The following is a 27,949-nucleotide window of genomic DNA, read 5'->3' as shown; positions in this document are numbered from 1 at the left end:
AGCTGTCTCTAATAATGAACATATACTCTCATAAGGAAAGATGCTGGTCTTCTGAAATAGAAAAGCCTGTGTAATACATTCTTATTAAACAAAATTTTCATAAATACATTCCATACATATTAAGTTCCACATTTTCAAATACTTTAAAACAAATCCTTCAGCAAAATATCTACCATACCGGAAAATATTCCTTCATTTACATTTTAATTTCAAAACAGGACAAGAACTTCATAACACTAGTTACCAGTGTTAATTTTAGATGAAACACATACATCATAGCAAAAAAATACCAGGATAGAACCATAAAAGCAGGCTATATCTAAATGACAAGTCAGAGCTGGAACTTACAAGCTGTAACATGTTCTGCCTCAACTACTTTCTCTATTTCACAGATAATTGGAAGCCACATGCAATCTTTTCACACATCTCCACTCAACTGTATCTAACTTTCAGTTCACATGCCTTAAATACTAGTGAGCTTTTACTAATGCAACAGTGAAGCTGCTAAGGAAAGTACAGGGAAAGAAAACAATGATCTAATCTGCCCTGTACCCTGACATTGCTCCTTAGCAAACATCCAACTGAGCCAAATATTCCCCACACTCTTCATCTCTGAAAGCCATTTTTAAAGACATGTAATACAGATGTAGCTGAACACCTTTTTGAAATCAAATACAAAGAAAAAATACACATGAAAATAATTGCAGGAGGTTAACAGGCTCCAGGATAAAGGCTAGTGACAAAGTCTGAAAGACCCCAAATATTGGTACCAGATGCTGAAGACAAGAGTTAGGAATACCCTTTACAACCCAAAGACCACACTGCCAATACATTCATCTTGCAAATCAAAACACTGTTAATCACTGACTAAACACTCCACAAAAGAAAACCTAGAAGTAGGTCTCATTTGTTGTCATGCACACTATTCTAGTGTTAGTGAGATTTTTTTTCAAAGAATTTGGAAACTAGAAGCTACTTACACATAAACAAACAAATAAACAAACACCTCTCTCTTTTTCTGTTTTTAATATACTAAGGAATAAGAAAAGTATAACAAAAGAATACAAATTACAAATTAAAAAATGAAGTATAAAGATTTTAATAAAAGTACATAAAAAGCAAAGTGTGAGCTTCAAGCTTCATATACTTTGTCAGGCATCTGAGTGTTCAATGTTCAATGTTAAGAAATTTAAACTTCCCACAGGAGAAATTTCCAGTAACCGTAAGAATTGAAAATCAAGTCAAACAACTATAGCTACTAATTACTGAATACCTGACCATCTCAAGTTAATTAAATTCAACCAACTTTCAAAACTGGCTCTATAAACTCCTTTGCCTTCGCTGAACCAGATAAAAGGGTGTAAAAAAGGGACACAAGGTTGTTTGACCCTGGCTGGATGCCAGGTGGTCACCAAAGTCTTACTCACTACCTCCTCAGCCAGATAGGGGAGAGAGAATATGATCAAAGAGTCATGAATTGAGATAAGGACAGGGAGATCACTCACCAGTTACTGCCACAGGCGAAGATTTGACTCACGGAAAATAGTTTAATTTATTACCAGTCAAATCAGAGCAGGATAATAAAAATTTTAAAGGCACCCCACTCCTCCTTACTAGGCTCGACTTCACTACCTGTTCTCCTCTACTTCATCCCTCCAAGCACTGCAGGGCAACAAGGAATGGGAGTTGCAGTCAGTTCAAACATTTTCTATCACTCCTTCCTTATGCTGTTTCCCTGTTCGGTGTAAGAACTTTCTCATGGGACAGAGACCTCTGTGACCTTCTCCAATTCGGGTCCTTCCCAGGGGCTGCAGCTCCTCCTGAACTGCTCCAGTGTGGGTCCTTTCCAAAGAGCACAGTCCTTAAGACACAGCCTGCTCCCATGGGTCTCCCAGGGGACCACAAGTCCTGCCAGCAAACTGCTGCAACATGGGTTCCTCTCTCCATGGGGCCACAGGTCCTGCTAGAAGGCTGCAGCATGGGTTTTCCACACCCCACAGATGCTTGTGGGTGCAGGGAGACAATCTGCTTTACCATGGTCTCCCCTACAGGCTGCAGAGGAATCAATGCTCTAGCAGTTGATCATGTGTTCTCCCTCCTTCCTCACAGATCTCTGTGTCTGCAAAGCTGTCACTCTCAAATATTCTCAGCCCTCTCTCCCAATCCACGGTGCATAGCAGTTTTTACACTTTCTTACATATGTTATCACAGAGTCAATATACCGTCATCTCTCATGAACTCAGTTTTGGCAGGTCCTTCTTGGACCCGGATAGAGCTGAGTCTGTGAGATATGGAGGCAACTTCTGCATCTGCACACAGAAGCCACATCTGCAGCCCCCCATCACCAAAACTTGCCATACAGACCCAACACAGGACAATACAAGTCTTCTAGTCCAGGTCCCTCTTCAAGCTGAACTTTCTATTACTATTATTATTATATATGTAAAAAGTTTATCTGCTTTAGAACAGCAAACTTGCCAAAGCAATCTGTCATGCTTATATGCCTGCTCCCAGCTACTCCACTGACAGGCCCTCATTTAGTCATGCAATGATCTACAACATGCAGAAATACTCCAAAAAATCACCCAAACAGAAAGTCTAGAAAGATCAGCTATCAAGGTTTTTCCTAACATGACAGCATTCCTCAGCTTGATGTCTCATTCTTGAAGTCTTTTGGATAGAGTTACAAGCAATTACATTGTATGTGACTAGAAAGACTTTCCAAAAGTCTTTAAAGCCTGCAGCTTTACTGCTGGCACAGTAGTACCAGCAGTACTTAAAAGCCTGCAGTACTACTGATCCCACACTTTCATATGGTGCACTTCAGTTCACCATCATCCTTGCTTTCCCCTGAATCTCATATCTAACCTAAACATCTTCTAATGCAACTTAAGACTATCACCTCTCTTCTTTTCAAAGACATGTTTCTGTACTTCTCTTCTTTCCAAAACAGCTTCTAATATATTTGAAAATTCATGCCTTGTAGACATGGAAAGATGTTTTCTCTGAGGTCTAGAGAATACTTTGAACACTTTTCTCCACCATTTACTGCGTAAACACTTATACATGTAGCTAAGAGACCAAGTCATCTATATATACATATGTGTGTGTATATATATATATATGTATATACACTATATACACACTATAAATATAATATATACACTATAAATATACACACTATAAATATACACACATATATATAACTGACCAGCCAGTCAAAGGAGGGGATTGTCCTGCTCTGCACTGAGGCACCCTCACCTTGAGCACTATGTAGAGGTTCAGGCATGGAAATATAAGACATAAAGCTACTAGAGAGCATCCAAAGGAAGGTCATGGAGATGGTGAAGGGTCTGGAGGGGAAGCTTTATGAAAGGCTAAGGTCACTCAGTCATTTCAGCCTGGAGGAGACTGAATGGAGAATTCATTGTGGGTCTTCAACATCCTGACAAGAAGCAGTGGGGCAGGCACTGATCTCTTCACTCTCATGACCAGCAATAGGACCTGAGGAGGTGGCATGAAGCTGAGTCAGGGGAGGTTTATTTTGGGTATGGAGAGTTAAGTTTTTCACCCAGAGAGTCGTTGAGCACTGGAAGAGGCTCCCCAGGGAAGTGTCACAACACCACACCTGACAGTTCAAGAAGTGTTTGGATGATGCTCTCGGGCAGACAGTGGGACTCTTGAAGCTCTCCTGCACAGGACCAGCAGTTGGACTCAGTGATCCTGGTGCATCACTCAACTCAGCATATTCTGTCATTCTAACATTCAGGTTTAGGGCTATACTCAGCTCACCATGCAGTTCCATGTTATAAAAAAGTACAGCTGATCAGATGATCCTGTTAGATCAAGTTGCTTAAAGAAAAGAAATAACCACTAACAAGGTTAAATATACTTCAAAAGGAATTTAGGTAGGTGATACATGATTTACTATTTACCTATTTTAACAGTATGTATTATTTGCCTATTTTCCATATTTTTGGCAACTGAAATCATTGTTTATCATCCTTCTCCTCTGAATTTTTTTTTTTTTTTGGAAAACATGCCTCATTGGAAGAACCCTAAATTAACTGAACACAAAAGACAAATAAATCACCTGAATCCTGTGATGTGTTCTTTTCTTAACACAGAACAAATCAGATTGTTGTTGACGAACCTGCTTCTCCACCAGTACAGAGTTCATGTTTCATTTTCACTGATAACTTGGCAGACTTCTGTATGTTACTTTACATTTACGTACTCTGTATGTAATAGGCAGTACCTTACATTTTCCTCCCCTCCCCCCCGCCCCCAAGCTACAGACAAACTTCCTTGGTTCACCTCTGGCTGTAACTGCTTTTATTGTTTTCTGTACCCCCAACTAGCAAAGATCACAAAGTGTTATTCACGACTTCTCAGGTCTGTCCTTTATTCTTCTAACATTCTCATAAGACTAGTTTGATTCCTTTATGCTTCCTGAAGTTTTTCCGTTTCTCTTCACTTTTTTTCCTGTAGACCGCAATGCATTTCATTTAGGTCTCATTTCTTTCTGAGGTTCACTGTTTCTAGCCTAGTGTTGCTTTTCCCTTTTCTACACTCAGAAGCTGTTTTAAAATCGTACTGTTCTTAGCCAGTCACATGACAGGACCTTGGAGGATAAATAGGGATTTGCATCTGTAACAAGCTAAGGACATGTGCTGAGGCCAGGATATGTCCTAACGACCTTTCACAACAAAGATAAGGCAAGAAAGAGCAATGTTATGCAGGGAACAGGAAGCAAGTAGGAGTTCACTATCTATCCTCAGGATTTACAGCACCTTGGAGAACTTCAGCTGCTTCTTCCCAACCTGCAGCAGTCTCCAGCAACTTACATAAATTGAGAGAGCATTGGGGAATAAAAGCCAGACCAAGACACTTTGAATGGGGGGCACCTGAAAACATTTACAGCATTTTCAAAGCTGAGTTTTAAGCACAGATTTAAGTGTCTGTGACAGAGGTAATCTCTATGTGTGCCAAGAGCACTTTTGAGAGCCCACATTAAAAAATGAACAAAACCAACAAAAATCCACCACAGCTAAATCATAATTCCATTTAAGAACATGCTGCAAGAAATTGGCCTCCAGTATCCACAAACACCCTTTCTGTAGGACTCCAAGGCTTTTTTCCAAGGCACCTGCAGAGAATCCTGCAGAAACAAAGGCAATTCCAAGTATTGAAGCATCCTAGATATTTCCAAAACCAATGGACACTAGCTCATAAATTCTGAACATTTCTAAGCAAGAACAGTTTACATGAGAAAACACTCACTTGGCTACAGTTACTGAGGAAGTCAGTAGCCAGCTCAGGTCTCATGAGTCATAGCTGATTTCATTGCCACAAAATCCTTCCTGCTATAGAGCTGTCAAGCCTGAGTTATGCATAAAACAAGCTTCAGAGCAGTATCTTCTTGAAAAATACTGGTTCAGGTGTTTAAGGCAAATCACACAGGAAAGATTAGGTGTTTTTATATACTTTATAAACTTCAAGAGCACTCCATGTAAGAAAAAAAAAAGCCAAAACCAAACCTTGAATGAAAAAGCTTTTGCTTGATCTCTCTCATTACTCCAAGTGGTGTTAATGGCATTTTGTCCTTTCCTTACCAAGGAAAGCCAGGGTGGTTCATAGCAGATACAACTCAAATTTGCATATTACTATCATTAAAGTATGCTTCTGCCACTATTTTCATTGCAGAACTAGAACTTACCTAAGCTGAGATTATTTTAAAATAATTTTGAAAGTTTTTCTTATTAAGAAAATCTCGAGCTGGGAACTAGGACACAAGACAAACAATAGAGGCCTACAGAAAATGAAAACTACAATTCCTTAGTTCACAGATGTGAATGTCACCAGCATAAATACAAAAGAGGGTATCATCTAGCCTAACCTAAAACATGAAACCTGATATTCCCCCTTTGCTTCTCTTAGTGCAACTCAAAGGAAGTTAAGAGAACTTCACTTTTTTTTTTTCTGAGTGGGTTTGAGTATGGTGTCAATCAGAAGTTACTTAACTGAAAATTGAGAAAACAAATTCAAGTTTTGGTAACCAAACTTCAGGTTTTTTCTTTCAAAAACAGCCTACATATATATGCCTTATATCAGAGTACCTAAAACTATTGTAAAAGCAAATACTCAGCTTTTAAGAAACAAAAAAAGAGCCTTATCAAGTAAAACTGACTTAGGTATTTTGCGTATACTTCATTGATGCAAATGCTGTAACTCATGCCTGCAGATTTTTTTTTTTGCATGTAGTGTGTGTATAGAGACAAACCACCTGGCAATTACTTCTCTTCCACTTGCAATATAACTTGGTGCATTCTGCCCTTTGCTTGAATCTGATGACGAAATACTGAAACACCACTCTGCAACTCTGATGTCCATCTGCAAGCATCTTCAGGTTAATAGGCCTGTAAATCTTTTTTAAGATATCAAACTTCACCAGTTTTAACTTAAATACCTCTTATAAAAGTAGACATGAAAAGTTATACCCTGGAAAATGAGATACAAGCCAGATTATAACCATTCATAAACAACTTTTCCAGCTCAAGAGAGCTGAATACACAGCTTTTCCCATGTGAACAGTATCACTGTCCTAGCATGCAAGGTACAATTTATCTACTTGTTAGCTTTTTACAATTCCCATGGCATTCAGGAAAAAGCATCCTTTTTGCACTGTTCTTTTTTGCACTTCCTGAAATTCTCCAGTTACAAAGTACCTGAAGTACCTGAACAAACTACCACTTCTGCCACAAAAAACCCCAAACGTTCAGAGCAGTTACCACCAACCTACAGATTTGTTTATTTGTTTTCACAGATCATTCATTATGTTCTGGACCTCGATGTATTGACTCAAATGCCAAAACCACATCTATCCTCTCAAGTTTTCAACAGGAAATTCAGAATATCACTCCAGGATAATATGGATAGGACAAGAAAGGACAGAGGGGAACAAGCCATGATCAGAATAAAATAAATTGCATCTGTAACATGGTACTACTTTGAAACAGACAGAAGTTCAAAACAGCACCGTATTCATCCATAAGCAAGGAAAATGGAAAACTCACAACAGAAGGCAGCAAACTGGTTAAAGGGAGAGATGTGCATGTGATAATTTAGGATGCAGTGAAAAACACCAGTATCCTGAGTTAAAAAAAGAGAAGGCACAAGATATGATGAGCTACAGAAATAAGATAAAGAGCACCTTAAAAATTAGTTAACCCAATGGAATAGAAAAAGGGAAAACAATGCAATGTAGCAGGTAACAACACTAAATAAAGAAAACTAAAAAATCACTCCATAATTTTCAGTAAGCAGCATGTATCAAAGCAAGAAAAACATTGCAGTTACCTGGAACTGAGGCTAACACTGAAGTACATATTTTGACTATGAGAATAAAGGAAAAAAGAACCTATTTGATACCAGGAAAAAAAAAAGTTACATGAACACATTTTTCATGTACCTATGTTGAGGTGCTAACAAAACCCCAAAAATAAAAAGTTTACTTTAAGATCTGTGCTCTAAAAGCACACATGAAAACTGCATTTCAGCTCCCACGTAGAACCAGTTTGGAACTGGCAAAGGCTGCCATTAGTTAACTAGAAAAAAAAACAAATAAAAAAATTAAGTTTGAAAAAGTGCACATCTTAAAATTATTTTTTGAAAGCACTTAATTCATGAGAGATCCAAACTGTGAAGAAATTGTCCCCTACTTCTAAAATGAAAACATGCTAAATTTTAAAAAAACTTTGAACTGAAAGGAGGCGAAATGAAGTACCACTCACATGATTTTCAAGTTGCATTTTACACAGTGAATATTACTTAAAGTCATCAATGGAAAAATTCTATCAGCTGAATCACAATATGTGTTTTACCAAGTAATATTATGCATGGTTAGGATTTTAACGGACAAGACCAGTCAAAACATTGTCAATCATGCCTTATTAAATACTAAATAGCAGTATTTTACAAGTTAGTGTATTTCTCTCAAGAGTCACTGAAAAGCTCATGGGTCAAGATAAAGACAGAGACCACTTACCTACTGCCAGCACAGTCAAACACATTTGATTTAGGGAAAACTGACTTAATTTATTGCAAAGTAGAGTTGGATGGTGAGAAACAAGAGAAGCACAGGAGGATTGGGAATGAGGACTATGGTCTAACACTTTAATTCTGCCACTCCTTCCTCACGCTTTCACATGCTCCAGCGATGATTGTATCCACCACTGCAATTCTTCTGTCTAAACCTGTTACAGCACGGACTCTTTGGAGGCTGCAGCCTCTGTTAAGACACATCCAGCAGCCACTGCTGGGTTCTAAACAGGCTGCAGTGTGGTCAATCTGGTCTGGTATGATTCTCTGCACAGGTTACACCAAAAATGCCTGCACAATACTCTCCTCTACAGGCTGCAGGGGATCTCACTCTGCAGCTGGAGCATCTCTTCATGCTCAGCCAGCTGTTTCTCACACCTTTTCCTCACTCCTCTCTTTCTTACACACTGCTGAGCAGCATTTTTGCCATTTAACTCTGTTTACCTTGAGATGTCACACAGTGGCTGCGAGGCTCAGCTGTGACTGCCCTGTGCTCTGTCTGCTGAAGCTGACCATGTTCTGTGCAGGACAACCAGGAGTCTCCTCACAGAGGCTACATGGCAGACCCCAGCCCCACAAAGTACACTCAGTGCAAGCATTAAAGCTCATCAAGATCCTTCTGTCACTATGACTCATTCTTGAAGACATTTGCCTTTAGAACTACAAACATTGAAGTAATATATTTTGCAAGGATTTTTTAAATATCAATATCTATTGAGGAGCTAAGTCTCAGGAGGGAACAACTTAAGGAAAGCATTATCCCTCATTATTTATAATACATTTTATTAATAATGTACTGAAGTCCCAAAAGACATTACAAGTTCTAATTTTCTATATTTGCAATATTTGCGCCCTGCTGCCCCCAAGAAAAGCCAAGTAGATCCACAAATCTGGCAAATAAGGGTCTACCAAAAGTCACAACACAAATTTCTGGTTTCCCATTCTTAGTTCTAAAATCCAGTCAAAACCTAATAGAAACACTGGTCTACAATGTCTTGCCTTTCATTGTCATTATTCTTAAGCAATAAGAATCCACTTTCTAGTTACATTGACTGGTTGTATTCTTTTTACATTTATTTGTACTGTAATTTTTTTACAACAGTACAGGAAAACCTTAGTACAAACAAGCAAGTAAATAAGACAGTTCTATGCCTATTGGAAGTGATAAACCTTTAGGGGCAAAATATGGGATATCTAACTTCTTGCTCATTAACACATTAAAAAAGAAAACTTTCTCAAAATGGCATATTTACACATGTAGAAAAAAAAACCTATAAAGAAAATAGGCTTAAAAATATAAAAGCTATTCAATGTTTTTGCATTATTTGCTACTACCCAAATATTCCACTGCAGGTCTTGAGTCAGAGTATTTTCTTCAGGTCTTGAGTCAGGATATTTTGTTCTCAAAATGCCTTTAAACACTAAAATTTCTTCTAAATAAGAAAATTATTATCTTATCTTTTCAAAACCTAGCTAAAGTAGAGGCCAGTGAAAGCAGAAGCATGTAAGCAGAATTTAAAATCAGTTTGTTAGCATAGCATGCAAATTTAAAATTAGCTTGGTTTAATCCATTGCAAAGAAGCTCTCTCATGGGAGAACTGTTCCTTTAAGTCTGGATCAAGTGTACATTGTATGTTACTTTAGCACTGAAACCACACTCAAAATTTGAAATTACAGATCTCAGGTGTAACCTGGTCAATCTGTTTCTCTGCACACCTGCCAAATAGATTCAAATGCAGAAAGTGATCATATAAAAACAGTTTTCATAATTATTTGTGAGGAATTAATCTATCTTACAGGACAGTATCTTACACTACATGACTTTTTAGATTAGTATTTCATCAAATTATTTTTGTGTTAATGAAGTGGAATTAGTAGGTAGTCATGCTGTGTCGGTTTATATGTAAACATGCCCCTGACGCTGCTATTCTTGAGAGCCTACTTAAAAAACACTTAATAGCAAGACCTAGAGTATAACAAATGTGTACTTGAAATGTCAGCTAAAAATTAGTCAAAGACATGGAATGGCACTGTGTTACTAGAAGAAAGAGGGCAAGGCCGAAATAGTTGTAAACCAGTATGTGCTTGCAGCTGTCATGTTAAGTGATCCACTAGTGACTACAGATACATGTAAAAGCTCCGTGGATTAGTAAATTGGTATTAACAGATTTAGAGACACACCAAGAGAAATCAGGATATAACTAATGGGCCTGTCCTGTTTAAACATAGTCTGAAGAACGCAAAACTTGGTCTAACTCATAAAATTTACTTTTAGAGCTAACTATCAGTTATGGAAATGGAAGCATACATGTTATTGCTTTGGTGAGAACCAAGTCTAAGTGAATCCCCTGCAAACAAATTCATATGATACTTCTCAGGTTTCCAATTGGAACAAAATATTTGCATTATCCACCAACATGCATCAGACACAGGAAAAAAACTATAGAAAAACATCAAGCTAGAATTAATTACAAATCACCATGTTAAACTTCTTAGGAACCACATAATATACAGCAATAAACTAGAGTTATTAATCAGGAAGGAAGCCAAGCAATTTTGTATCAACTTCAGAGAATGCAGGAAACACTGTCTGAGCCGCTTCTTTAAGGGTTAATTTTATTGGACAGTCACATATAGGAGCAGGAATCACACTCACACTGCTGCACTCCTAAGAGAAGTGTTTATATATTGATTAATACTGCATTGTGGCACAGGAGACCCAGCACTCTCACATACACTGGTGGCAAGAGAACAATATGGATTTCACAAGTAAACCAGGAGTGAATATCCAGAGAAGGTACTCCACCCTAAGAGAAAAGCCATGCTTCACAGCACTGTGTTGAGCTGACAGTGTAGAACATTCTGGACCTAGACTCATAGTGATGGAGATGGAAACACCTGTTCTAGGAAATCAGGGGCATTCCAGCTAGAATAAAAGCCTGATGTACCTGCAGAAGCACCACACTAAGACTTAATATTAGCTTGGTTTGAATCCAAACATAAGCAACTTAACACAGTACAATTGTATAAGCATTTCTATAAATGCAGTATGAACATTATTAGCAACAGGACTTATGCTAACTATGCAATTCCCAGTCCTGAATTGATCTCATTAACTTGTTATGAAAACTGGCTCTATCAACTAAACCTTGGAACCAGGTATCCCTTGTTATGACACAAAATTTAAGCATGAGATATCAAAGACCTTGAAACTGTCCAGACGAAAAGCCATAGCCCCAGAACCATAAACAATTCCTTAATGGTCAAATACCAGTTAGTGAAATCATGCAACCTCCATAGCTGGGAAGGCTGTTTTTGCTCTTGGTAGCAGTGGCTACTTAAAAGAAAAAACCCAAACAGCTAAGCAACAGGGCAAGGAAGCCACAAGGCTGCAGCCTGGGAAAAGACCACCTCTCCAGCGTCACAGTGCCCCAGTCATATGTTAAAAGATGCTTACAAAGGACCCTAATTTGTATGTGTTTTGGCAAAAGATGTATGCTTCAGTTCTATACCTGTCCTGTCATCCAACCTTCCCCATCCCTCACTGAAGAGTTCTCCAATTAGGTTACCTTCACCTCAGCAACTAGGACCATCAAGAACAAAGATATCAGGCTAGAAATATGATAGTGGCTAGATGGTACAGCATAGTTACAGATAATTGAAAATATAAGTCAGATATAAGTGACTGTTTTGAATACAAGATGACAATGGTTACTGTGTAATAAGTAAATTATAGCAATAATTAAAAATATGTAAGAACTAATTAAAAGGACAAGGCATGTTGCTCATGAATGTCAGTCTAAAAGCTTTCATTCTAAAGTTCAAAATTGACCTGAATTGTCAGTCTAAACTCTGCCATCACAGCTACCTCTAATTCTTTAATATATATTTGCATGTGTATACATATAGATTATATATGCACGCATTTTTAGTTTTGAAAGAGCTGTAAAAGAGAACATAAGAAAGAACAACACTTGTCCTTAAAAGACAGCAACTTAACTAAAGCTTTAAGAATATATTAGACACCAGTTACAGTACAACCTCAGTTAAGTAGCTGGAGACCTGGGGTAGTAAATTCTGTTCCAACTAGTCTTCTTAACTAAGAAATGATGGGCTTCAGTTGAGAGGAAAAACACACCAAACAGATTTAAAAAGTGGTGAAATTGGCCACACTATTAGACTGATTTCACCCTAACTAGAATTCAACATGAACATGGGAAAATAACAGCTAAAGTATATGCCTAAAGGAGGAGGCAAGAAGATTAACCGGGAGAAAAAGAAAACAACACTCAAGCAGTCATCTAAGACAAACTATTTTGACTGTATGAACAGAAAGCACAGTTAAGTTTCAGGAAGCATCTAAAAAGAGATGGCCAGCTGCAGCTGCAAGATGAAAAGTATTCTGACTTTTGACTTCGTATTCTATGAATGCATATCCAAAAGTGAGGTCTAATATTGTACAAAACCTCAACAGAGCTGTTGAAAACGTCATTAACAGCTATCACAAGACACACCACATAATAAACAGCAAGTTGCCTAGGAGGACTGTTGAGCAACAGTACAGCCCTGGAACGGGTGACATATGAACCAAACATATTCCTGAACAAGAAATCAACTATAAATCAATCTTACAAAAATGCACAGAAATTCAGATTGAGCAAGAATAAGGATTGTAAGTAGCACAGAAAAATTTGCTGAGCTATAAAATCATAGCTTTAATACTTAAACCACTGAAATTATTCAAGACTTTGTATACATCTGCAAGAAATACTCCACAGCATGAAACTGCTCCAATACACTGATCCACAGGCAAGTATTATGACCCTGAAGTGTATGTCAAATAATGAACAGTGTTAGAATTTAATTATCTTAATAAAAAAGTCATTTGGGGAACTATATTCTCTCTGATAATAAAGCGACAGAAATACTGTTGGATTATAGCCTTAGTTTCAAGAGTGTGGTAACATATGATTATATTCAAATACTAAAAATTAATTCTTCAGTAATATTAAGTAATGGTAAGATATTTGGTTAATGTACATTGTAGATTTTTTTTTTAAATCTTCATCATTTTAGAACCTGCATCATAGTACAAAGAACAGCCTCCCTGAGCTATCTGGATGTGTATTTTTCCATTTCTGACTTAATTTCTTCAATACACACTACAGAAGAACTTATCGATTTCTCCACCATGCCAAATAATTCTTTTTTGCTTTACCAGGACATTAGCACTTTATAGAAGTTCGATATATGCACACATTTTCATTTCACATCAACCCATCAACGGCTGGTTCAGGTAACTCAGAGGCATACATGAATTTGGACAGAGGATGTGAATGCCAAAACTACTTGTCCAAGAAAATCCTGTATTTCAAGGAACTTCCATATGCCACACCAGCAGCAGCCCAATGTCGTTATCTCCCAGGCATTTACTCCCTTTCCCTTCCTCCCTATCCTGTTGCTCTTTTTGGCATTTTCCTCTCCAGAACAAAATCACCTTAGGCCTTTCACATATGACTAAGTATTCCTAAATACATTCGCCTCTATTTAGAATGTCCATTTCCCATCTACCCAAAATCTCCCACCAGTACTGATTTAACTACTTGATTGAGACACACACCAAAGCCAAACAGTACTAATTGCCACATGACTTAAATAAACCCTGACCTAGTTAGGGCTTGTATTATAAGTCTTAGTTTACTCAGGTAATTTTTTTTTAGTAGCAACAAAGGCTGAGAACACACTTCATCAAATTACAGAAAATTAATTATTCAATTAAATGCCCATCATGTCATGATACACCAGATTGTTTTCCAGCCTCAGACAGTTGGAAACAATATTTATCCAAGCAATTAGCAATTACTACAAATTTACTGCTAGTGTTTCTGCCCAGGGCATAGTCTTATGGCTTACCCTTTTTTAATAAAAACTTTAACAAACTAACACCTAACAGTTCCCATTCAACTTAACTAGCAACAAACTCAAGCAAACCTAACAGTAGATACCAACTGCAATTACAGCATTCTTTTATCATAAGCAGGTATCATGGCAAGATCAAATTTTGATGCAGTAGCTAGAAAAAAAATGTAAATCCAAACTTTATTTCCTCTATACCACTTCTATACACTACCACATCAACTGAGCGCAAAATACTGCTAGATTTCACATTGTATAAAGTGTAAAAGAAACACATCAATGTCAAGATGACTTTTTGAAAGTCTGCTTTGCAAGACATGATTCTTCATGCTACTAAGAACATTTCTCTAGCACTGACATCTCCCTCAATCAAAAATACACATCTTTATTATAAAACTTAGAGATTTGTAGGGTTTGATGTTTCTATGAAAAAAACTCATAGAAAAATTCTGCATGTGTTTTAATTGATAAGCGCATGAAGCATTTTCTGTTAACCTGTCAATCTATTTTTAAAAATGTCAATTTGCACTTCTCACAAGTGCCGAATTATTAACGATGGGCAGTATCACTCTCTAAATAAAACAGAAATACTACTAGAGTGAGGAAAGGTGTCTGTTCAACTAACCATACCTTTAAAAAGTGGAGTAAGATTTTTATTTTTAGTGGTTGATTACTGGATACAAACACGTCAGTCTCTCTTCAGACTATATATAAGGAAATGAGAAATTTAAAATTGACAACTGCCAGTTTAGCTTTTTCATGTACAATGTTCTTGTTCATTTTGTAAACTGAAAGTAACATATGTTTACATGTGTCCTAATTTATAAAATTATATTTATGAAGTTCTTTACACAACAATTTACTACTACTCAGGAAGGAAAAAAAGCTAAGACAATTCACTAAGCTGTCCCTCAGACAGACTTCCATTTTCTATCTTCTTGCTTTTCCTGAGCTCCAGATATTCATAATAGATACTCAACCCCCACACCTTTCACAAGTTCATTCTAAAGCTAAATGGCTGGCTTGCAAGTTTATATTAATATGAAATGTCATTACTGCCTTCGTTAAGCAACTGTACTTCCCAATTGCTGTTTCTGGAAGAAAAAAAGCCCCAACAAACATATTTACTTGAAAGTATCTCCATTATGCCAACTGAATTTATTGCACAGTCCTAGTTCAGGCATTTCCACACAGCTGTCTAATAACTCTTTACAACACAATAAAAAACCAAAGTACTCCAAAAACCCCAAACTACAAACCAACAGCAAGTTTCCATAACGGTTTTGATATGCATATAAACATCATTGCAGTATAACCAAAGCCAAGGAAAATCACTGCATCTGGTTTAAGCAACTAAAACCAAAAGGTTTTTCTACATAAATAATACACATAGGAAAGAAAATGAATATCAATCACTGAATTAAAGCAACATGGCAAATATAGATTCTGTCAGTAGGAAAGCTGAAGTTTTAAGTTGGAACATAAGCCTCTGGAACTCTTCCTGTGTAGACAGTCACCTCTAGGGACAAAAACCACAAAGTTCACACACAGCTGAGTTTAAGCACTCTTAAAATTTTACCAAGCATTACATTTCTCAGAACATTTTTTAATATCCTCCATATACATCCATGCAGAAGAGCTACTCTGACCAGGCAAAACCCCATAGAATTCATCAGATAAACACTTTGTTATTAAGAATTCTATAAAGACATTTGAGAATCTATTAATATAAATTTCTACCATGATCAAATTAATGTTGGTCTTCCTCTTAGATTGCCTGAAGTGGGGGCAGAGCATACCATTTTATTCTTGATTTATCATGCTGTGACTACATGACTTAGTGTAAGTCACTCTGTACAACAGTAGTGATGGCACTGTGAGAACAGAGACAGCAATCAAAGCAAAGACAGCACAAGCTTATGGACCAGGTTGCCTGAAAGTTGGACTTCCAGATGCACAGGGTATTTTCTTTTAATACCACACCCTAGACCTTCCAACTCCAAAACCATGCCCCAGGGATCCACATTTACACAACTGCCATGAACATCCATTCTTAACCTTGTACACAGAATTCCCCACTGGAAGTCTGACTTCAAGAATGAATGAACTACAAAACTTTAAGATAAAGAAGAGTATTCTTAACAAAGACCAACTGGCACTGACTACCATCAACAGCAGTAATTTAGTATGCACAGGCTAGATTAATATAACAAAGCTTAGGTCTGTCCATATATGAACTTTTTATAATAGGCATAATTTCATCTCATCTACCAGCCATCTAACAGAACTTTCATCTTCAGTTTCAGCCTCCAGCCTGTTATAAACCAATTAGAGGTGTTTTGTCTTATGTGGATAAAAGCAAGTCACCTAGCACCATATACTGACTTGCATCATCCTTCTTCAAACTTAATTCATTTGGCCAGTTCATTACTTGATGTAATCCAGTGAGTATACAATAAATATTCACCCGTTGTTCATCTATTCCAGAGAAATCAGCTCTTTTCAGTCCCAGTAGTCTAACCAGATCCTGTATTTTTCATTCAATGAAAGGTTACTGTCACATGGCCATACCTATTCTAGATGTATGACAATATAATTCTGCACTTGAAGCACAAAAAAAAAGCTATGCTAATAAGCATAAATTTAACTAGTATTCTTTCATCAAATAAAGGGAAGAGATGAGTGTCTTACAAAATATTCCTGTAAAATTATCTATCAATCCCTACTCAGTAAAATACAAACGATACAACAAGAGCAGAAGCAACTGTGGGTTTTTGCATACAATATTCATGTCTCATATAATACTACAACTTATAATTAGACTCATCTTCATTGCTGAAAGTACAGTAATACTACTCAGTGACAGTAAACTTCCAAATTTATGCTTATATATAGACAAAATGTGGTCACTTTATAGTAACAGTAGAGTTAACTATGCACAAAAAATCATTACATTCCCCATCAGATTCAAACATGCATCCCTAATCTAAATGCCTAGAAGAAAGCTTTAGGAAAATCCAGCTACCCTTTCCTATAAGAGAACATTACAGTTATCAACACTCCCTCATACTTGAAAAAACTTAACTGAAATACAACAGGTTAAGATAGAAGTAGTTAATGCATCTGACACTGGATCAGCAAGATCAAGGGAAACTGAACTTACAGTATAGTGAAAGATAGTTGAAAAATATTAAATATTAGGATCTCAACTACATCGAATCAGGGCAACTGAATTAAGCCAATAAGAAACCTGACATCCCCTCCTTACCAAATTAATTACCAATCATTCAGTAAATAATAAGTTCCACTGAGAGCAAAGGCAGTTTCCACACATTATCATTTCAACACTTATTTTATCAGCTATTGGTGTTTTCTATGCATTTAAATACATGCTGGAAAGTTATAGCTACTGAAGACATTATGAGGATACAGAAGTAAAGATCAACTATGTGCCTCAGGAAGAATATCCTAAACATTTAACTTTGAGCATAATCAATTTTCGATTGAAAACTTAAATTTTAACTTGAGTTCAAAATACAATATTCAATTTGCTACTAAACAACTATCAATGTTGCAGAAGCAATAGAAGCATCAATGCTAAAACTCTGGCATTAAAGTACAACCTCCGAAAAACAAAGAGAGAATAATTACAAGACAGTTTCGAAAGTATATTTCTATATCCTAGAGACATGAAATGATCCAATAGTATTCCTCAACTTCTAAAATTTCCACGACAATAACTTTGATGGCAGCTAGATATAACTAACTGGAACTTACTAGCTTTCAGGAATACCATCTACCAACTGAACTGTCAAGTATCATTCACAAAGCACGAACCTGAACAAAAATGGAACTAAAATATCCGATAAACCTTTAGAACTGTGGATGCTTTTAATTCTTTCTCCATGTATTCAAGAAGTTCAAGAACTTAAAAACAGATGCATCAATTCAACTCCAAGTTACCACATCTAACAAGTGCCAGAGAGGAAAAGAAAAAAGGTACCTGTAAGAAGTTCCAGTGTTATACATCCCAGTCTGAAGACATGCTTGCCAGCTTACTTCCCTTTGTAAACTGCAATGTACCCAAACATTCCAGCAGCAATAGTGGTACCCCTATAATCTCTCACTCCACCACTGCAGCTGGAATTCAGGCTGCTGAGATGCACTGTACAGCATGCCTGCAGATGCCCTTTGGCTACATCCTTGCCAGCATCTTTCTGTCTCTGCCTGGTTTGCATGCTAAGCTCTTGCCTCTTAAGAGACTTTTGGAAGTTCTGATCATAGGCTCAACAGACTGCCATAGATACACCTTGGTGAGAACCCATCTTGATGAAGTTCTAGAAGTGCAAACAGTTCAAAAAAATAAAACATGTTCCATGAACTGTTTAAATTTTTAGATGACTACAATACTTGCCAGACATGGCAAGTATGTAAAAGTACATGGCAAGTAAATGTAAAAACCTCCTTTTCTTCACAAGCTTTTCTCCAACATACATCCCGGTTGATGTACTCAATTCCAGTCTTTTTTCTTTTTTTTTTAAATCAAGAGGCGTTACATAAAATTCTCTTTGTATGCTGATTATCAGTAAGGAAGAATATTTCTTGTTTGTCATCCTTAATTCAACTTGAAAAAATTCCACATATTTGGTGGAATAAGAACATACATGCTAAGATTTAACACTACTACTTTAGGAATTTGTCAACATGCATGCTAGGATTTAACACTGCTACTTTAGGAATTTGTGTGCTATGTGAAAAGTCCAGCTATTTTTACTCTAAATCATATAACTCGACCAACTGTTTAACAGTATTGCAGAAAGACTACAGCATGCTTTTTGACAACCATTAGTCATAATAGGTATTGTAATTCTCACAGCCGAAAAAGCAGAGTTTTTTCTTTATCTTCCAAGGCATATTAATCATTTTAATTTTTCATGGAGTCATAAACGCTGGGGAAAAACTCTAATGTTATCAAGTCCAACCATCAACCCAGCACCACCACATTCACCATTAAACCATGCCATCCAGTGCCATATCCACACTTTTTTTGACACTTGCAGGGATGGTAACTCCACCGCTACCCTGGGCATCCTGTTTCAATGTTTTACAGCCCCTTCTATGAAGCATTTTTACTGTGTAATCTAAATCTCCCCTGAGACAACCTGAGGGCATTTACTCTCATCTGTCCACTTCCTACCTGGAAGAAGACTGAAATACAACTTGATACAACCTCCTTTCAGATAGTTTCAGAGGGCCATAAGGTCCCCCCACTCAGCCTCCTCTTCTGCAGCCTAAGCAATCCCAGCCCCCTCACCCACTCCTCATAACACTCATGCTCATTTATATATAGGCTCTTTTTCATATCAGTCTATTCAAAACCTTCTTTTAGCATTTGACAAAAACAGCAACACACTAACTTGTTCAGAGAAAGAAGCACAAAGAACATTTACTTTTGGAAACCTACAGAATTGTGTACAGAAAGTCAAGAACCACAGCCAAAGAACCACTACCCTATTTCTAGAGCAAAGACTGTGAAGGATAGTACCTCCTCTGGGAAGTTGGTCGGGGGTCTTAAATTGATCCACAGAAAAATCTTCGCACCCTTCAGAGGCATACAGTCTATCCACCCACAAAACCCTCTAGTGTAAGAAATGAGAAGTTGCTTGCTGGAGCCACAAATTAAGAGATTGTTTTAGCATTAGAAATTCCTTGCCCTGTTCCAGTGTTCCACTGATGCCACTGTCATAAGCAGATGACCTTAAAAATTTGCCATACCCATGTTTGCTTCACCAGACACAAATATACAGCACCTCAAAACATGAATGATGTCAATAATAAAATTGTACTTACTGTAATCTCTGCCTTGCTCAGACAGATAGAGCCTCGGCAGCCATACTCTGTTTCATCTTCAGACTTGTAATAACTGAGTGTGTTGCTTTTCAGAACTACCCATCGATCCTGCCACCCATGAATGTAGTTGGTCCACTGTAAAAAAATTTTCCAGAGATCAGCCAACGGAAAGACAACAATAAAAGAACGATGGATATTTTCTAGGCTTTTGAGCACCTGAAGAAAAAGGTAACTTATTTTTACAAGTTCTTTCTAAAGGGGAACTTTTTTCTCCTCAAAGCTCTTAGAATAATTTTACAAACTCCTAAAACAACCCAGAAGCAGTTGTTTTGAAGGATCAATAGGACAACAGATGTCTGGACTCCAACTGCACTGCCAAGGCCAGCGACAATAAAGGCAATAAACATACTGACACAAATTGAGGAAAACAGGGGAGGGTAAAAAAATCAAACATTAATGGCTAAGGTGAGTTTAGGCACCTGATTTAAAATCTGGAGATAGGTCAAAAGACTTAAGTGGAACACAGAATAATTTATTTAATATAAAATACGATATAAAGATATCTTCATATAAATACAAACATGCCATTATCCTACAGCACAGTAAATAACTACTGCAGTGCCTAAAACTCAATGCTTTATAAATTTAATATTGCCCATAGATACGGCTTTAGCTTTTAATTCTAACTACTTTCACTAAGAAGATACTTGGTTATCAGCAGACATCCAATCATGTTTTTGCTATTCAGATTTTTCTAGGGAATATTTACATACTGAATAAAACCAATATTCCAGGAATAAATTCCGGATTAATTCTAGAGGTATCTAGTAAGAAGTGACCAAAAGTTCTGATTACCATTCTTACATTTGCAACATTTTTTCTGACTGCACTTTGTAGAATCATATGAACTTCATAGAATCATCTGGCACTGATAGAAAATCAGGACTATCCCATAACTCTGACAATACATTGATATTTATTAATCCATCATGGTCATACATTTGATAAAAATAGAAACAAAATAATTGAAACCAATCTTATCGTACAACTGTTTCTTTGATTCTGACAAATGTTCTTTAATGAAAAACTCTGGTTAACATTTAAGTCTATCCATCATTTATTATTTTGTAATCTAAAAAATGAGGGGGAAAAGTCAACTAACAGTCTTGTTCCCACTTCATACTACATACATCAAGTTAACACATACTCCATAATTACATGTTAACTTTAGTCTAAAGAAAAAAATTATAGCTAAGAAATTTTTAACAATTTTCAAATTGTAGGCAAGACCTTGATTTGCTCTTAAAGTATAAAGCCCTTTTTCATCTCTTAATACATCTAATTGCTAAATACAGCATTACTTAAAGAAAGCCTCAAGTGTGCTTAGCTCATGAAATGGTAGCACAAGCAGTCAGAGGTGTGTTATTTCCTGTCTTCCTCTTTTCCTATCTCTTCCCAACTCCTCCCAGGATGTGCAAGACAGAGACCAAAGTTATCTTGGGGAAAAAAAAAAAAAAAAAGCAAAGAAAACGACCTTCTCTGAAAAAGTTAACAGAAACCTATAGAGCAGTGAATCTTGCATCTGCTGTTGCAATCAAAGCTTGCTGTTGCAACCCAAATGTGCCATCCATAAAGTATACTTGGGTAGGCACCAGGTTTTGACAGAGAAAAGACCAGTGTTTTTCTAAGTATCTAGACTCTCATGCTTCCTGAAAGCCTCTTCCACTAAAGCTCTTTCTTTGTATCCACCTTAAAATCATTAGCAGGAAATACAATGGAAAATAGCCTAGAGTTTCGAAACATTTCAAAAGACCAGCAGGACACACTTCTAACTAGTTTCTCTTACCAAATTCCTCCATTACCTTCACAGCTTTTCTCTTTACTGAAGACAAGAACTACTAAAACTACTACTCACACTGCAGCCTACTTCTATGATTTTAGAACTTAATTATACACAGTAAAATATTAAAGTAGATATTTCCTTAGTAGAAAGTTCAGTATGCTACCATTCCATTTAACTTAGTTTACCTTAATAATTACTGAAGTATCAACTAACAAAAGGTAACCTTACCCCTCAATCATATTCATTGAGAAAGGTTTCACCATACTTGACTATTCAGATTAAATTCCAGTTTCTCATGGGAAAGACACTCTCTGCTACACTCAGCATAATCATCCAGAAAAGTAAAAAGTCTGCACATACCTCAACTAGAACGTCTGAAGCTATGGTTCACCTGCTACACCACTGAGAAAGATCAGCTGGACTTTGTATTTAATTTGCTAAAATAAAAATTAGTTACTTTTAAAAGTAATTACAAATTACTTCCCTTCTAACGATGGAAGCATCTTACCCAAGGAAAACTTTGCTGTGGAAAAAAAAGCAAACAAAATAGCAAAAGTGCACCAAACAAAAATCTCTCATTGTAACTGCTCTAACATTATCTCACATCCATCTCTTCCCCCATCCACTATTAGATAAGATCTTACAAATGAGAGCAGAGCTCCTTCTCTTCTCCAAACCATTCCTCTCATCTCCGGGGTCAAAAATATTTCCAGCCTGGAAGGAGTTCACAAAGTCCCTCACAACAGTGTAAACACAGTTATGGCTGTTTTCTACGCATTCAGGGCAGTGTAAGATCTCTGTATCCCGCGCCTCCTACGTTGGCTTGTGCCTAGCCTTATTGCGTAGGACAAGAAAAAAATTCAAAACATGGTATTTTAACCTTACCGATATTTCAACGTTATTCTGAATATACTTTCTGCAATAAAAAAATATCCGTATGAAAACTAAGTAATCCAATATTCTACTCTGAAGTTCTTCTGAAAACAAAATTTTCCAGTATAAACCGACACATGCTCGGAAGCCACCTTATTTTTTCAGCGATAAAAGAGAAAATAACTATGGTTATTTTTAAAAGGGGAAATAAGCCGTATAGCCATTTTCCTTTTCGTCTCCTCCCGTTATCTCTTGCCGCAGGAGTATTTCAATGCCCTGTTTTGATACTTGCACTCAAAGCCGTGCCTGCTCCCGAGGAGACACGACTGGCTTCGGCCGCCTCCGGGAGCTCCCGGGTAGCCGCGACACTCAGGCCCGGCGCCGCTCCAGCCGGAGCCCGAGGCGCGGGGGAGACGCCCTCCCAGCGCGGCTGCCGGAGCCCCAAACCGCGCGGCCGGCGGGCTGGGGGGCGGCGGGGACCTTGATTCTGCTCGGAGAAAGGCTCCCCTCGGCCGCAGGGGGCGGCGGGGCTGAGGGAGGGGGCGCCCGGCGCCACCGCGGCTCTGCCTGGCAGCGGCTCCGCCGTCAGGTGGCGGTGCCCCGGCCGTGCCAGCGCCGCCCGCGGAGCCGCCCGGCTCCCCCGCCACCGGGCCCCTCGGCCCGAGCCCCCGGGGCGGTGAGGCCTGACAGCGAGGAAGATGGGGGGCGGCAGGGCGCAGGAATGGGGTAGAGGCGGCTTACCTTGCTGAGCACCCCGCAGAGCTCAACAGGCAGTCCGAGCTCAGTCTCGGGGTCCTCCTCGGAGCCGGAGGAATTCCAGCTCTGGTTGTCCGACATGGAGACCGGAGCCGCAGCCACCGCCGAGCTGGGAAAGAGCCGGAGCGGCCCCCGCCCACAGCAGCCTTCTTCTGCCCAAGGGACCAGGCTCTACTCGAGCGGGTTCCGCCTCCGAGTGCCGCTCGCCCGTGCTAGCGACCGACCGGCAACCAGACTCGCAGCCCCGGGATCCCCTCGCCGCGGCCCCTCAGACCCCGCCCGCGGCCAGAGCCACAACCCCGGGACAGACAGGGGAGGAGGGGCGAGCGCGCGTCCGCCTGCCGGGCACCCGCTCAGCGCGCTCCCGCCGCCGCCATCTTAGGTGAGGCGGGCACTCATCGACGAGCACCTCGCCCCGCCGCGGCACCCCGCGGGAGTTGTAGTCCTGTCCCACGCGGCCGTGAGTCCGGGCGTCATTGCCCCTCGCTCGTGCCGCAGGACGTGCTGGGAGATGTAGTCTCACTCCGACGGAGCGCGGCCGCCATCTAGCTTTCGTGGTTCCTGTGTCGGCGTCGGCGGATATCGCCTCAGTGCCCTCGGGGGAGGGGAGCTCCACTACCGAGGGCGACGGTGCTGCCCGGGGCGATGTTTGCTCTGTCTTTTGTGCAGAGGTATTCGCTTTATCTTTAGCGAGGCGAAGCGTCTCTCCGGCGCTGCTTGCTTTCAAGGGCGAGGAGATATAGCCTCTCTTCCTCGCCTCAAACCGGCGGGACTCGGAGGACAGTTGAGCGCCAAATTTTTCCCTAAGGTGGAGGCGGCGGGAAGAGGCGGGAGATGGTGCCGGCTCTGGGTGAAACGAGAGGGAAGGGCAAGCCGTTCGGACCAGGTTCTGCCTCCCCGGCGGCGCGCAAAGGCGTGGGGTGGGCAGAGCAGGCAGTTCTGCTTAGGCTGCCGTGCACTACGCGTGTCCTGTCTTCCATTTATTAAACTGCTTTCGTAGTTTTGGGAAAGAGACGGTGATTTTTTTTGTCCTCCGTCTTAGTCTGAGCTACGTATTTTCGTCGATATTTATGGGTGGAGATGTATTTGTATGATGGGAAAAAAAACCCCACCCTGTTGTACCTGTCACTTCACGGTTTGTGAACAGCGAATTTAGTGGTTTGGGAAAAGACTTAAGGTTTGTACTAACTCACTCGTGTCCTTTCTCCTGATTTCTTGGGCGGGGGAAAAGTGTATTAAAGAATGTTGGTTGAGGAAATTTCGGGTTGGGAAGGTAACACTTCTGTTACTGTTGTAAGAGCAATGCTGCACACTTCTGTTTTCTCTGACTTCTTCCTTATGACATATCGTTGTGTAATTTCCCCCGTTAGGCTGTTTAAAACTTTCCATTGAGGATTTTTTTTTTAAAGAACATTGACCCATCTACTTATATGCATTCTCTATATATAGCAGTTAACAGTTAAATAATATTCATACCTGCTCAAAGTCTCAGATATAAAGATATTTACAATGAATGCAGAACTGAGGATAATTCAAAAGGCAGCATCATTGTCCTAAATTATTAGAAATAAAAAGTAGTCATAGACATCTTAATATTTGTGTAATCATTGCAATGTGCAGGAAGAAACTTTTACAGAAGTTGACTGTGAGTGCTACTTTAGACAATTTGCCAAAAAACAATGTTTTTTGATTCACTACATGTTTGGGAAGAAACCAAGTGCATTGTTTTTCTCCTTAGTGTCGGTTTCAATGTATTGTATTTGTCAAGCAGGCTTTGTAAGTATTGATGTATGAGAATAGTTTATAATTCTTCTCTGCAATATGTTTTTGAAGTTAGTTTGCATTACCTGTAAAGCCAGTTGTGTTTTCCCAGTTAAATTCTGAATGAACTTCTTTTCAGGAATAGGAGCTGAAGTGGCATGTCTGAGCAAGTCCTTTTAGCAGTGGCAGTAGCATGTACACAGACATTTCCTGTCACGCTTTTGATCTGAAACTATTCACTTAGTTACAGAGGAACCTTGCTTTTTCTTTTCCCCCTCCAGAACATTGAATCAATCAAGTGTTGCGTACTAAAAATGCATTGGGTAGATATTTTTTCAGGTTGTTCAACAAACATATCCATGCTTCTAGAGAGAGTATATGTTTTGTTTATTAATTGTGGCTAGCATTTTACAAACTTTAAGTGAAAAGACATTGAATGCTTAAAGGTTTGCATTTTCAGCTTTTCATATAATGCATTGGCTGTGCTAGGTAATATATTTTTGTTAACATCTGCCACATGCTCCCAATGTATCTTGTTTTTCAACACAGTGTCACCAGCTTATCTTCTTCCAAAAGCTGTATTGCAATTTTGAATACCTTATGTAAATTATCCTTTCTTTCCAATGTTCTGACCGTTTTTTAGAAGCGTAACATACTGTCGATCACTCTTAATGAGATAAGGCCATACCATTTTCAGCAATCATGGAGTGCAGTGGGAGTAGATTTGTAAAGGAAAGGTTTAAAGCTGAGGACTTGAAGTTCTTCTTACACATGTTTTGAAAGGTATTTTTTTCAGCTATAATTAGATACCTTGGAGGGCACTACATTGACAATTTAGCACGTGGTTTAGCATGTATGCTCTTGGAGAGCTGTCTTCCATTTATGTATTGTTTGAAAAGAATCAGGTTTGCCTGTGCCAAGACCAATCTAGGATGCAAACCAAAGCATAGGAAATGTAGAAAATCATACTGGTATCCAGATGCACTCACTCCTCTTTAGCTCCTTCTATACCTTTTCTACTGTTTGTGATTCATTGCTGTGTTTGTTCTTTCATAGCAACTGTCCCTATACTCAGTCTGTACCCCTTCTGGAGTCCTAGGGATTGCAAGAAGTTTGCAAATTACTGTTTTAAGTGGAAATAGTCCTCACTTTTTTTAGAACAGAAAGAGAGCAGAATAGATAGTGTTCTGTATTAGTGTTGTGTATACTACTTGTAGTACGAAAATCAGGAGTGTTGAGTTTTGCTGCTTGGAATGTCAGTCACAATAAGCACTGTCAAGTGGGTAACTTTATGAATACCTTTAATTTTTTTCTTCTCCCTTTTTATGTATATTTTTTCCACTCCCATATCTTCTATTTTAGGGTGTTCATTTTATGTTTTTAAAACAGAATCTCCATCACTTTCTAGTATGTTCATGCTTACCATTACGTTTGTTCTGAAATTTAAGACTATTTTTCTTAGGAGGATCCTTAAAGGAGCTTTGTTATGCCACAGCGTATTGCCTAATAGCATAGGCTCAGAAATATTAATGATTCAGACACTTTATTCTAATTTGCTCTCTGTGAATCACTGTATTAGGCTTTTATTTCTAAGTACAAAAAAATTAAATAAACCATATATTAATCCGTTGACACTAAATATGTCTGTAGAAGCCAGGTTGCAGATAACTACACTGCCTCTAGTATAGCTTTTACTGATGAGTGTTCAGTTCCTTCATTACTTTCTTTATGGATTAAACTACTAAAGTCCTTGTTTTCAGTAATCTAGAAGTGCAAGGAAAACTTAGTTAAAGACTTGAGATAAATCTTTGAGTTGAAAAGGTCTTTAAAATACTGAATAGAGGCAGAAGAAGATACCATGGTTCTTTACCCTTCAAACAAACTTAGATGTTCTAAAGACTTGAGTATTTTTTTGATGGAGAAACTGAAAGCAGAATTTAGAACAGAATTGCTTTGCATCTTGCCTACAGAAAATTTATAGGGGGTGAGTATTCCACTTGTTTTACTTGTGCCACTCTTCACATTAGCAAAGAATTATTCAGACAGTTAGGTGAATGCCATAAAATATTTTGACATTTATTTTTGAACATTTTCAGAAGCAGTCTCTATTAACTGTTTACTTTAAGTGTGAATTATTTAATGTTTAAAAAGATGGATTTGCCTGTAATTTGTTACATCTTAAAGTCAGTGAGTATACAGAAGACATAATTCTCGGACCTTGTTTTTTCAGGGCTAATTCCAGGTGCTTGTATGGGACCTATGTTTTTGTAAAATGCCGAGTCATCTGCTACTTTAGAAGTACTCTCATTTCAAATGTGTCAGCTTGAGCACTTCTAATTTTCACTTCCATGAATTTGGCCCAGTTTTCTGTTCAGCATTAATTTATCATGTACTCTAGCTTATTACATTTGTAAAGATACTACATCTTTATTGAAAGATTCTTTTTTTCTAAGGAACTTGTTTCTGTTATATTTTGAGAGAGAGAATAGTGAAACAGTAGTTTGAACAGACTAGCTGCAGCTACTAGCTGGGAATCTATGTGGTTAACACCATGTATGTTAAATGCATATGTATTAAATGCTGATTACACTGTTGTGCAGTTCCTTCTGCCAGTTCTTTTCTTGTAAATCACTACAGGATTAGAACTGACAGGAGTCTTCTCAGGGATATTCAGAAGCCAAGCCTCTAGTAAAAATCAAACCCGCTGTGGCTAAGACGAGTTGAGCAGATAGTTAGAAGGACAGTCTGATACGCTTTCTTGAACATGCCTTTAAATAAAGGAATCTCTGAAATATTTTAATTGAGAGAAAATAAGAAGTTTATTTTGGGTTCTTGCTACAGTAAATGTTG

The 27,949-nt window shown here is 38.4% G+C and overlaps 2 protein-coding genes across 17 annotated transcripts in view; one reads left to right on the top strand and one right to left on the bottom strand.

The window, feature by feature from the left end:
* CERT1 (ceramide transporter 1) overlaps positions 1-23,709 on the bottom strand; it is an 82,474-nt gene extending 58,765 nt beyond the window's left edge. For all 3 annotated transcript variants that reach the window (XR_005255252.1, XM_038124391.1, XM_038124392.1), the window contains exons 1-2: positions 23,324-23,709; positions 19,867-20,001 (exon numbers count right to left, since the gene is read on the bottom strand). Coding sequence is in view for 2 of the 3 variants with exons in the window: in XM_038124391.1 (XP_037980319.1) it covers positions 19,867-20,001; positions 23,324-23,419 (231 nt within the window). In the remaining variant the exon portion in view is untranslated. The remainder of the gene's footprint in view (positions 1-19,866; positions 20,002-23,323) is intronic.
* Positions 23,710-23,871: 162 nt separating this feature from the next.
* The window catches only part of POLK (DNA polymerase kappa), a 32,913-nt gene continuing 28,835 nt past the window's right edge, over positions 23,872-27,949 (top strand). For 7 of the 14 annotated variants that reach the window (XM_038124375.1, XM_038124388.1, XM_038124387.1 and 4 more), the window contains exon 1: positions 24,269-24,515. The gene's annotated coding sequence lies outside the window, so the exon portion shown is untranslated. Of the gene's footprint in view, positions 24,010-24,102; positions 24,225-24,268; positions 24,516-27,949 lie in introns of those variants that run through there. The other 7 variants (XM_038124376.1, XM_038124382.1, XM_038124381.1 and 4 more) reach the window with 5 other exon arrangements.

Source organism: Motacilla alba, chromosome Z (assembly GCF_015832195.1).
Source record: "Motacilla alba alba isolate MOTALB_02 chromosome Z, Motacilla_alba_V1.0_pri, whole genome shotgun sequence".
NCBI classification, from domain to species: domain Eukaryota; kingdom Metazoa; phylum Chordata; class Aves; order Passeriformes; family Motacillidae; genus Motacilla; species Motacilla alba.
The sequence above is the reverse complement of the archived record's forward strand: the minus strand, read 5'-3'. Positions and strand labels throughout refer to the sequence as shown.